Here is a 13,128-nt window from a genome sequence, read left to right as displayed (position 1 = left end):
AATGGTTTTGAAACATTATTTTTAAATATTACCACTCTTTCTGAAACAGCCTACATTCCTTATCCTCCATTTCTCTACTCTTACTGAGAAACCAATGTTAAAGTTTAGTGTTCTAATCTGAAAAAAAATATCATGCTGCCTTTCCCATGTTGTATTTGAAGTATCCAAAGGAAAGACAAATCCTTATTTTAAATACTCTGCGTTGGTGGTCATGGTTTAAAACTGTTTTTTTTTCTTTTGGTTGTGTGTGTGTGTGTGTGTGTGTGTGTGTGCACGCGTGCGCGCGCATGTTTTTATCTTAAGTCACTAAACTTTAAGGACAGTTGAGAGTACTAGCTCCACCCTGCCATTTTGGTACCAGGAACCAGTTTTGTGAAAGACAATTTTTCCAGGGACAGGAAGGTGGGGATGGTACTGGATGATTTACCAGATCGGGCAGCCTAGATTCCTTAGTGTGTGTGCAGTTCAGTCGAGTTTGTGTTCCTGCCATAATCTGATAATCCCTGATGATCTGACAGGACTTGGAGCTTAGGTGTTAATGTGAGCAATGCAGCCTGACTGTACACACAGAAAAGCTTTTCTCACTTGGCTTCTGTTCATCTTCCTCTGTGGAGGTAAGGATTGGGGACCCCTGGTCTATAATGATGAGTTCCTTGATGAAGCCTCTACGTAGACATGGATACTGGTCAAAGTGTCTTTGACTACAGAGTTTTTCATATGCTGCAAAACATCCTCCTACTGGAAAAGGGTGGCAATTTATGGTTATGGGTGAAAGCAAATATAAAAGTGAGGGCATCTGCAGTGAAGGAGCTTCCCGATTACCAAAGCTTGATCACACTGAGATGCAAAACAAGTGTCTGGTGAGTTACCAAAAACCATCATAAAAAGGTTTGTCCTATTAAATTAACCAAAAACCTACAAAAAAACAAAACCCAAAACACCCACAAAACCATGATATGAATTCTGACACGATGCTTATCACGTGGGCTTTAGCCAGAGGCGTGAATTCAAATGTGGTTCCACTATACCCTTTCTACCAGGGCAACTCACTCATCTTTCTAGGACCCAGCTTCCTCAATTGTTAAATAAGTTTAATATTAGCATGTACTTCACATAGCTGTTTGAAGAACTAAATGCCCTAATATTCTGTAAAATGCAGATAGTGAGTGCTACATATAAACACCGAACAAACATGTCTTTTCTATTATCTTGATGAGCCTAAACTTTCACTTCAAGCTTTCACACAAGTTGCATTATGATATGCTGAATAGATTTCAAAGTAATTCTATAAAATATATTGTACACGTACTAGTCTAATATGCAATGTTCAAAATCTATAAACATCTGAGGTTTACAGGAAAGGTCTTTAAATGTCAAAATGTAGAATATATTTGTTTATCGGTGTGCAAGGTAACAAAAAATCATTTCATTGCTTTAAAAATAGGTATGAAATGGTGTTGGTGTATAAAGTGCTATTGAGACACCTAGTGTCTCAGAATGTGACCTCACGTGGACATAAGGTCTTCACATAAATGAGGTCAACATGTTGGGTCCCAAGCCCATATGACATTACCAGTATTAGGATTAAAATGTAAATATCAGAACAATATAGATAAATTCTGATATTCATAATATCACAACAGTAATATGTAAGAATAAAACAAATATCTCATTTCCCAAATACGACATAGTAAGTGCCTCACAAATGGCAATTAAGCCAATATTTTTGGTTTACATTTCAATAAGGGAAAAATAGCTAAAGGGAATACATGACTATACTAAAATTAATAAGTTCATTCTTAAAAGGTTCAATAGCATTGTTTGATATCCTTTACCTGATGCCATTTGATATTTATCATAAATGTATTTGTTAAAATAGTGTAATAACTTCATGTGATGTTTTAATAAAGTGTCTAGTATAATTTTTCACTGCCAACGTTGATATTGTCATTCTGTTGCATGGGCCTCACATTCTGAATTCGGCAGCGCTACAGTTTTGAAATGAATTGGCCTTGACATGGAAATGGAAATGCATAATGCAGATCAAGTTGCGTTTCCAAAAGTATTCATGAAGGAAAGGGAATATCGATGAGCATCCTGTGCTCAATGATATAATTCTGCTTTAAAGTTCATTGTAAGACAAGCATCCTGGTGCATGCTTATTATCCCAGCATTCAGGAGGCAGATGAGGGAAGAGGATCACCTGGAGTTTGAGGCCAGCCCAGGCCATATGGTGAATTCAAGGCCAGACTGAACTACATAGCAAGACCCTGACTCAAAAATGAAAAGAAATAAAGAAATAACATTAATTGCACTTGTGTTGATGTAGCTCCAATTAATAAGCATTTTATTTTTTATGCAGCATAATAAAACAGGGATAGAATTATAAATGTCTCAGTATTAATTCAGGGAGCTTTGCAGATAGTTGCACCATGAAAGCAACTTATTACATCCCACAGTATTATTCAATGTTCTAAGTAGAAATGCAGTGGTACAACTTCAAAACATAGACATTTTTAAAGTGAGAAAGACAGGTAAAATGGGTTAACAGATGAACTTAATGAAAACTAGAAGAAGCAATTTATCCACAAATTGAAAAAAGGTAAAAATGGAAACAGGGAAGAAAGGTAAAGAGATAGCACAAGTAAGCAGAAGATGGATCTTTTCTAATTTCCCTCTGATTCCATGGAGCCACAGTGCCAAGCACTCTCAGGGTAGAGGGCAGGTCCGCATGCTGCTGTGCCAGGACTGAGCAAGGTACCCACTGCAGGCCCCCCCCATGTGCTCATGCAGCCCAAGAGCTGGTCCCTTCCATCATGTCCATGTTGGGATTCACTCAGCACGACTCAGAGGCCTTGCTCGCTCACACTGCCTCTGCAGTGTGCCCACTCACAGGTGGTGGGAGAGCGGGTGGGGATATCTTGAGGAGCCTACTTCTTACCGCCTAGCCACTTGGAGGAGCCAGGGCCGCTGCTGCTACTCTTTTGTCTGTTGGTTGGGATTGTGACATAATTACAACTCTTCAATAAAAAAATGTGAGACAAGTTGTGCTTTAAAAATACTCATTGAAGATGCTTGGTTCAATCCCCAGTACCAGTAGAAAAATAGATATTTGAATTTGAGGCTAATAACTATCTATACATAGATATATATTTTCTTCTGTGATTATTTCTGCTGTGAACCAGTTTTACAAGTCTGACAGAGCACAATTAACTGCAGTGGTCCTGGTGAAAGAGCATTCTCTGTTAGTGAAAAGTGTTTACAGATCCCTCATTTACTATTTAACTTCTCTGTCATCACGGACTTTGAGCTTTAGGGATGACTTTGATTTTGTCAATGACAAAACCGTGATCCACAGAAGTTAAATGGATTTCTAAGGTTCACAAGCAACGTTACAAAAATACTATGCCTATTATTTAAATATTCATTATGAAATTAATTCAGAAATATTAAAAATTATTCTAAAATCAAATTTTACCTTACTAGAAAATCCACTTTACTACAAAATTCCCTAGGTATCACTCAGAACTGGCCCACTAATATTCATTTATTCATAAATCCAAGATAACTATGCATCTAAATTTCCTCTAGAATCTATATTTTGACATTACTGATCTAAAAAATTTATGTAGGCCCAGTTTAAAGCCCTTCAGTTACGATATTGAAATTTTGGCTTTTCTCAAATTTATGTATTTGCTTAAGCACAATATGTTTTTTCTCAAAATATAACAGATGAGTCCTAAAGAAATTATTCTCAAAAAGAGTACAAGTATCCACAACTTAGACAAAAGATCTTATCAGATTACTATCAATACCTATAGATACATAGGAGCATCACAGAATTTGTTACAGCAGATAAAAAAACAAGTTTGTCAACAGGAATTTTGAACTTTGCTATGAGACTGAAGTCATTTATGTCATTACTAAATACAATTTATTTAATATGAAGTGTGATCAAAATATATGGCTATTGCTTAAACCTATAAAATGTATTTACAGTAAAAGACATTGTCAAACTACTTCAAGATATTTTCCCTCATTACAAACACATTTATTCTATTGTTCTTGCCTCTTTCCAAGGCAGTTCTGGAAGTCCTCTTTCACAAATGTCTTTATGAGGTGTGACTAAATGTGGTGAAACTGCTGTTGAGTGGAAAGCAAGGCTCATAAAAATGTTGCAGTGTGTCCTCATCCAACTTATTCAGATGACCCCACAGCATACAACTTCTGGCTCTTCCCCAAAGTCAAAATGACCATGAAATGTCAACATACAGAACTGATGCAGGACATCGAAACAGACGCAAGGGAACAAACAAAAGTATTGCCTCACAAAATGTCAAGAATAATGCAGTAAGAGTGAAAGTGTCTTGATGGCAATGGGTCTTTCACTGTAATAAAATTTTTCATTTGAAGCACCATATTATTCAATCATACCTCATAGAAATTATATACTGAATTAGCATATGTTCTCATATAACATTAAAAAAAAGAAAATTATGTCAGTCAAGAATGGAAGGGCCACCAAGCGTGGCAAATGCCTGTAATCTCAGAACTTGGGAGGCTGAGGCAGGAGGATCACTGAGAGTTCAAGACCAGCCTGGGCTACACGTTGAGTTCCAGAACAGTCTGAACTACATAGTGAGACCCTGTCGCAAAAAAAAAAAAAAAAAAAAAAAAAAAAAAAGAATGGAGGGGGCCAATGTTTTATTATACGAAAATTATTCTGCATAAAATATATGAAGTACTTTCAACCATATTATGTAATTTTCACCATACATATGCATTTGTACATATACATGCTTTGTTTGTATTGCATTAACATGAGTGTGACTATGAATTTCATTTACTACTAAGTAGCATATCAATGAAGTTTGAAGGCCAGCATCAATATAATTAAGTCAGTAATACACAGAAATTACATATATAATTGGTTCCAATTTTATAGTGAGAGATGGAGAAATTTCTTTCAGATACATGCATTGCCCATAAAGTTGTGATAGATTTTTGTTATTTTATATAGGAACACTTAAACCTTTTGAAATAAATGGTTGGTTCACAAACCAACAAATAGATTTTTTTTTTTTTGTCCCTAGAAACAAAACATACTTCACACAACTTTAGAATTTGAAACAGAACAAGGAATAATCTTATTTTAGAAACAATATTCACAAGGTTAAGACAGTCATTACAGAATGGAATATCACTTTGAGGAGTACTTCAATTTTTGACAGATTAATGTAATACTTCTGTGCAACTGAAATAAACCCACAGTAAACACTGAATGTAGGGATATAACATACCCAGGCGCTAACACATCTTCCACAAGTGGTGATTTTGAAATCCCCATAGAGATCTTTGATGGCACCAGTTGTGAAGAAACCTTCCACCATCAGCAAAATGCCATACACAAAGAATGCAGCTGCAATGCCGTAGATCACATACTTAAAGATGTCAATCCTGGGGCGGGGGAAGACAAAATAATTTATCTCAATAACTTTTTATTGATGGTCTGCAGAAATTGATTCTCAAGTGCTCAGAGTTCTTTTGAAATAAAAATTATAGCGTATTGATTTTCATAACACAGGAAGTATCTTAAATCATTTTATTTTATATTTCTAACGTTCATATATACATTTTGTTCTGCATTTTTAAGAAAGAATTTGAGGTCTTTCTCCATCTTCCTTTTCAGCTTCCTCCTTTCCTGGTTCAGATCAAGGGAATCTTAAATAAGGTGAAACATGCTTCCAAATGAGTTTGCTACATCTATCAACAAGCAGAATAATCATCATTAATGTCACTATGAGGCAAAACAAGTGATTTATATGCATAACACTTAGTTTTAAAACTAAAAAGAAAAGCTTCTGGTTAGTGATGTAGTAATTATTCATAACTGACATAAATTCCATATTTTTGTCATTATAGTTCATTTTAAGTGTGCATTATTTCCCACCTCATCAGAAACATCACTAGCATCTGCTGTCAGTAATGAAGAGAATATGATTTTACAGGTAAAGTATAATTTTGAGAATAATGGCTTTTGGGCGGAATCGCTAATGGATATTTTATATATGTGGACCTGAAACCAACGGAAGCATAATTCCATAAAGGCATGGAAAGACAATGTTCCTTTTCTCACAAATCACTGCCCTATGGAAATAAAAATTCATGTGTATAAACCAAGACATTTACATAGAAAATATGAAAGTTTTCACACTCAGAAACGATACATAGGTGTTCGATGGAGATAAGAAGATAGATGATTGATAGAGAGATAGTCTTGTTCTATATCCCTCTAGCTAGGTAATTAATATCTCTTGTAATTATCAAGAATAATTAACAGACTTGTGAAGTGAGATTCTATTTGAATATTTATGATCAGAAAACATTCCATTCCTAAATACTAAATAATATCTTTTAAGACTATTCATAACTACAGTTGCGGTCTTTAAGTAAATTCACCACTAGGATTTATTATACATTACCATGACCATTGAACATTTTCCGTTCAGTGTAGTCAGGGTTGTAAAAAGTACAGTGTTTATGCCTTGTAGCTAGATGTCCCACCAATGCGCCACCCACTCACAGGCGGCGCTTTGAGAGGTGGCTGGATCATGTGTAATGCTGGGTTATGATGCATGACCCTGGGAGTAAGGCTGTGTGATAACTAAATTGGTTTAGTACAGCTCTGGGTGTGGATAATGGAAGCATCGAAGCTGTATAGAACAGAAAGGGACAGAAACAAGGCAGGCTTTCTGCTTGCCGCTTGCTGCTTGCTTCCTGCTGTTTCCTGCAATTGTTCATGGACTATGCTGCCCTGCCTTGGAGCCAGCCAACTTAGGACTGCAACCTCTACACACTGTGAGCTGAAATAAACTTTTCTTCTTTAACTTGTAAGTGACAGGTGTCCCAGCAATGTGAAGGTAACAGACAGCTAGTGACATGCAGATGTGGAGGTAACATCAACACTATGATATAAAACATTTAACCTAAGAAATACATCATTTACACTGCTTCCCCCAAGTGGTGGGAAAACATTGTTAAATTTCAGAGTAAATTTATGTTTCAGGCAGCCTAAAAATTAATTACCCAATCAAATGGAATTTTCACAGCAAAAATGTGTTCATTCTTCACACGTAATAGTCTTTATAAAGTACTGTTATTTAAAAAGCTAGAGTAAATCCTGTCATTTGAGCTATACAATTTAAGCAAATTGAAAGCTATCCAAATTAAACTGATGCATCTTCGAACTCATATAAAATAAAAGCTGGAAGAAATAAGGCACAGTTATACGAAAATTCATTTAAATAACTGACATGTTAAATTTGACCAACAAATTCTTTGTGAAAGAAATAATGGGATAGATGATTAAATACATCTGAAGGCATTAAGTCTACATTATTTTCTAAGAAAATTATAGTTAAGACAAGAAGCTGTTGTCCTTTACTTTTTATAATAGTTTGATGTTAATTTTATTAATTCAAAAAGATAAACCATATTTGGCATCATATCAATATGATTAATAGCTTTGAGATTGGGAGTTGATTTTAGTGATGAAAGCTATGTATTTCTGACACGAGGTTGTCAGACCAGGGTTGGCGTAGAGCTAGATATGCACATACATACTGAGAGCTTCTACAAGCTATAGACATTTTTGTCATTTATTGGCACTTCTGTAATTTTTCATGAACACACACTAATAACTGCTTTCTTTTCATTTCACTTTTTAACATTGAGTGTTGTTGAATATTCTAGGTGGAGTGTGTAAATGATAAAGTATCTTTGTTTTCATGAAACTTGTATTTTCTCATAGGTCTACCAAAATTAAGGAAAATTTTTATTCTGAAGATATTTAAAATTTATGGGAAGGCTGGTGAGTATTCTAAAAGTGTTAGTATATGTCACAGTACTGAATTTATCTTTAAGTCAGGATATGTAGTTTCCTCAGCATCATTTACTGAAGAAAGATGAAATTGTCCACAATTTATGTTCTTAATGTCTTTTTAAAAAATTAAATGGCTATCAGTGTATGGATTTATTTATGGGATTCCTATTTTGATTCATTAGCCTGTGTATCTTTTTTTTATACCAAATCATGCTGTTTTGGTTGCTGGATTTTGATAATATATTTTAAAGTTGGGAAGAGCAATGCCCCCAACTTTATTCTTTTTGTACAAAATTGCTTTGACTATTGAGGGGTTTTTGTGGTTCCACATAAATTTTATGATTATAATTTTGTATTTCTGCAAAATAATGTCACTGGCATTTTGGTAGGGATTCCACTGAATCTGTTATAATTTTTAGTATATAGACATTTTAATGACGTTTACATTTCTAGTTTCCATAAGCTAGGATATCTTTTCATTTTTTATCTTCTTTAATATCTTTCACTAATATTTAGTGCAATTTTCATTGTAAATATCTTTCACCTCTTTGATTAAATGTATTCCTATATTTTTTCATATTGTAAGTAGGATTGGTTTCTTGATTCGTGTGTTTCAGCTAATTTACTATTGATGAAAAGTAATGCTGCCAATTTTTTGTAGGTTGGTTTTTATTCTGCAGTTTTACAATTTTACATTAGATTTAAGAGTTCGTTGATCTGTTTTCCTATTCTTTTATATTAAGATCATGTTACTGAAACTGACAATTTTACATATTTCTTTATAATTTAGATGTTATTTATTTTTCCTAATTTTGCATGGTTAAACAGGTATATGTCTATAAATGCCATGATTTATTTATCTAAACTTTATTACTAGGCTGTTGTCAGTATCCTGTATGTATACATATTGAAGTAATGAATAGCCTTGTGTATTTGCAATTTCAAATAGTTGAAGATGTATCTTTAGGATAAAAAGATTAATTCATTAAAAATTGAAGGCATATGTTAAATAATCACAATTCCTCTGTGTAACTTTATAGGATTTTGTATTTCAATCAGAAACACATGAAAATGTCCGCTTCTCCATATCCTCAACCAAGTGTATTGTCATGCATTTTGATAATTTCTATCTTAGCATGAATGGAACCATGCATATTGTAATATTATTACTGCCTCTATATAGACAATATATGTATATGTCTTTTGAGAATCCCCTACAAAAAGTTTTGTCCACTTTTCTGTAAGATGGTGTATGATGCTTCTTCCTTTAAATTTTTTTAAATTATCAATATTGCTGTGTACTTTTACCTGTGATGCATTTACCTGTGATTATATTTTGCACTAGCATTATTGACTGCATTTTCCCATGCAATTTTAAAAAAGGAAAGGGAAGAAATTTTTGTGTTGTCAAAATTTATGAGTTTTTTTTTCTTTTATTACATTTGGGACCCTTTACCGAACCCAATTTATTCAGGAATTCTTTCATACTTTCTTCTTTTTTACTTTCTTCTACTATTTTGATTGCATTTTATTACATTTAGAATTCTGACCACTTTTGTGTTTACTCTTTGTGTGATATACAAGTCGTACCTAACCTTATTTTTCCAAAGTTACTGTACAATTCTCCCAACATGATTTATTTAAAAAACTCTGTTTGACCCACTGATGTTAGGCCTACTGCAATCCCCTATAGGTCTGTAGGTCTATTACATCTATTCCTATTTTCCCAAGAGTTTATGAGCAATCAACAGTCTTTCTAATACAACTTCTGAAGGGAAACAAAAATAATTATTAAAAGCTTCAGTTTGTGTATATTTCTTGCAGGTATTATGAAAATGGGTTTAATCCCTCCTTTGAGCCTAGAAATATGCTTTCCTTTAAGCTCTCCTACAAAGTTCAAAGTTGCTGCTTATTTCCAGCTGTAACAAATAATCAGGAGATTAAAAGTGCCTGAAGAGTGTTCATACACCTCTGAAAGTTGCTAGCATTTTCACTTTTGCAAAAAGGTTTTATGAACAATTGTTGCACGAGCAAAAGCACTCTTGGTTAATGTGATCAGTTTTAAAAAGTGTCCCCACCACAGATATAATGAATTCATTATTCTGCACATTATGAATATTACCTGATAAGGCAAGTGAGTGAATATTACCTTAATATTGCATATATAGCGATTAAATTAATGTATTGGTCAGCTTTCCCATTGCTAGAATTAAATACCTGATACAATTTAAAAGAAGAGAAGTTTATTTTAGCCCATAGTTTGGGGGTTTTCAGTCTATGGTCTGCTGGCTCCAAGGAAGAAAAAAACATCAAGGTAGAAGAGTTGGTGGAGAAAAGATGCTCAACTCGTGTCATTCAAATAGCAAGGAGCATGGGAAAACCCAGAGAGGAAAAGACCAGATTCACGTCCTCATGGCACACAGGTACACTCAGAAGTTTCCCAGTCATATCTAAGCCAATTGAGTTGACCAACAACATTAACTGTCACAGTTGAGGATCTTGAGAGCTAAAGCTAATCCTGGATTATCCAAAAAGTCTTCAATGTAATTGCGTGCATGATTATGGGAAACAGGCACAGTGAGTTTTGAGAGACCCACACAGAAAATAAGGAAGTGCTCTAATGATGGAGGTATGGATTACAGAGTTATGACCTCAGGCAAAGAAAGCTTGCAACTACCAGAACTTGGAAGAGACAAGGGTCAGAGGCTGTGCTAGTCTTTCAAAGCAGTCTAGCACCATTTATTGACCCCTTGCCTCCCGACTTCTGAATATATTTCTTTTTGTTTTCTTTCTTTTTTGTTTTCCATTTCGTTCTTTTTTTTTTACAGTGCCTGAGAGTAAACCCAGAATCTTCTCATGCATCCAAAATAAGAACTCTACCACTGCCCTATACTCCCAGCACACTAGGATGAGTCATGAGGCACCAATTATACGGCGATTTTTAAAGCAGTGCATATATATATGCATGTTATATATATCTTTTAAGAAGGTAAATCATATATATATATATGAATGTATATATATAATATACTAATATATTTATTTATCTGAATGGAAATTTTGCTCAAAATTAGTTCTTATGCTGCCTAATGCACTTGTATATTACAAATTGTTTATTAAAATGCAATGATTTTAAAATAATACTAGAGTACTATCTCTTTTTAGAGTTGGAAAATAATTAATTCTTATTAAGTATTTAATTCATTATATTACTAACTAGATGAACAGATTTACCAGACTAGGGTATAGATAAATTGCAGTTGATACTTTTGTTTGATTTCTATTGGACTTCAGAAAGGAATCCAGCATCAGCAACTTTAGAGATTATATTGACGCTTTTTTGGATTTTTCTCAGGAGTGATACAGAAAGTTCATGTTGCATTTTTATTATGGCGAAAAGCTCATAAGATTTACCCTTTTAACAGAATCTTAAGTGTTCCTTACATTATTTCTAACCATAAGAAATGTTCTATGTCAGATCCACAGTGTTTTTCAGTTTACTTGTCTGAAGCCCTATACCTATGGACTAAAAAGTTCTCTAATCTCCCACCCACCCTAACCCAGCCCCTAGCAGCCACCGTTTCACTTTCTGTGACTGTGTTAAATATCTCATACAGATGGACTCAGGCAAACATTTTATTTTTGATGGCTGGCTTATTTCACTAGGCAAAAAAAGCCTCAAGTTTCATCTGTAGTTTTATTGTTTTACAGTAGCAATAGGAAGTTGATGCTTCAGTATTGCGAAGTGAATGGTAATGCTTCTAGATAATCTTTGCTCACAATGTAGCCTGTTTTCCTTGGATGAATTCCTAGAAAATTTTCCAGCATGTGCATCAAAATGATATACAGAAAATTTGAAAAAGTTAAACATCATTGATAAAGAGCGAGAAGGCCTATTCTCTCTTTCTTAATACCATGTATAACAACTAATAAATTGACCAGTAAAAAAAATGTTATCATGTTATATTGTTTTTCTTATTTTTTAGTGAGGATGAGAGTATAATTATAATCTAGCAATGTTTTTGTATTTTTATTGATATACCTGTTTTCATATTTTGCCTTTTTTCATTAGAATACTGTCAATTTATTACTTGTTTACTAAAATTAGGGACTATTATTAAATAAACTATATGCATTTTTACTGTTTGTATATACACATCATAACAGTTCTATAAGATTTTTTGCAAAATTTAATTTTATCATACCAAATCTTTCCCTTTTAATATTTCCAATACTGCCTGTATAATTTTCTTCCAACAATAAATAAAAACTTAATTTATATTTTTTCTAACTTTTATAAATTAGTTTACCATTACATTTTAACTTTTAACCTATTTGAAAGTGTTTAACAAAATTATTAAGGACATAATTTTATAAGTGCTTTTAAGTACTCTCCTGTATAAGTACATGTAGGTACAAGCCCTTGGACTTCATTTTTACCCCTCTATTCTGTCCTTTCTCATACCTTCTGCTACATTGCTGTCAGTGACATAGAGTACCAATAGTAGCCTTCTGTTCATTCTCTATTTGGTTGGTCTGACATATCCTAGAACTCTCTTGCAAGGGTCAAGCCTCCATGCTCTGACTTGTATCTGCTTAGTCTGATATGATTGACACTTTGTTCACATATCTTTGATATGTCCCATTTGAGGATATAGAATTTGACTTGGGTTATGCATCTCTGAATACTAGCACAATGATTGGAAAATAGTATACTCCCATATTTTTTTGGTCAGTGAAAGATACTATGAAAAGAAACAAAAATAGCCTAGAAGATATTCTTTTGAGAAGAGTAATAGTATAGAACTGTAATAAATTCTAGGAATTTAAAACATTTGCATATTCAGTATTTGTAATAACTAAATTGCTTACATGGGCACCCTTTCTGAGATAGTTCTTCTTAAACAAACAAGACTGAAAGTGGTACAGATTGTAAGCATTGTAAAACTGGAAGTTCATTACCAGCCTTATCTAAACACCTTCAATGACAGGCAAATCTTTTCATTTCAAGGCAATCCATGTACTCGATTCTGAATTTTACAAGTTTCTTTAAAATATTCCCAAAACTATTTCCATATAAATTGGAATCCTTTGGCCCATGCTGCTCTTCTTTTCAACATATACAACAGATCTAGTTTCCTTCTACCTAGTAACCTCCAAGATATTACTTGAATGAAATGATCATGTTCCTATTTATAAATGTTGTCCCTGAAGTTACTATAGTCTTGCATTTGTGAGTGTTAGAA

General features: G+C 33.7%; 1 protein-coding gene across 3 annotated transcripts in view; it reads right to left on the bottom strand.

Moving 5' to 3' along the window:
- The window catches only part of Gpm6a (glycoprotein M6A), a 296,268-nt gene that overhangs the window by 18,555 nt on the left and 264,585 nt on the right, over positions 1-13,128 (bottom strand). For all 3 annotated transcript variants that reach the window (XM_010629814.3, XM_010629813.3, XM_010629812.2), the window contains exon 3: positions 5,301-5,457. In XM_010629814.3, the coding sequence (XP_010628116.1) occupies positions 5,301-5,457 (157 nt within the window). The remainder of the gene's footprint in view (positions 1-5,300; positions 5,458-13,128) is intronic.

This window comes from Fukomys damarensis, unplaced genomic scaffold (genome assembly GCF_012274545.1).
Source record: "Fukomys damarensis isolate Sample0158 unplaced genomic scaffold, DMR_v1.0_HiC HiC_scaffold_18, whole genome shotgun sequence".
NCBI classification, from domain to species: domain Eukaryota; kingdom Metazoa; phylum Chordata; class Mammalia; order Rodentia; family Bathyergidae; genus Fukomys; species Fukomys damarensis.
This window is presented reverse-complemented; position numbering and strand designations above follow the sequence as displayed.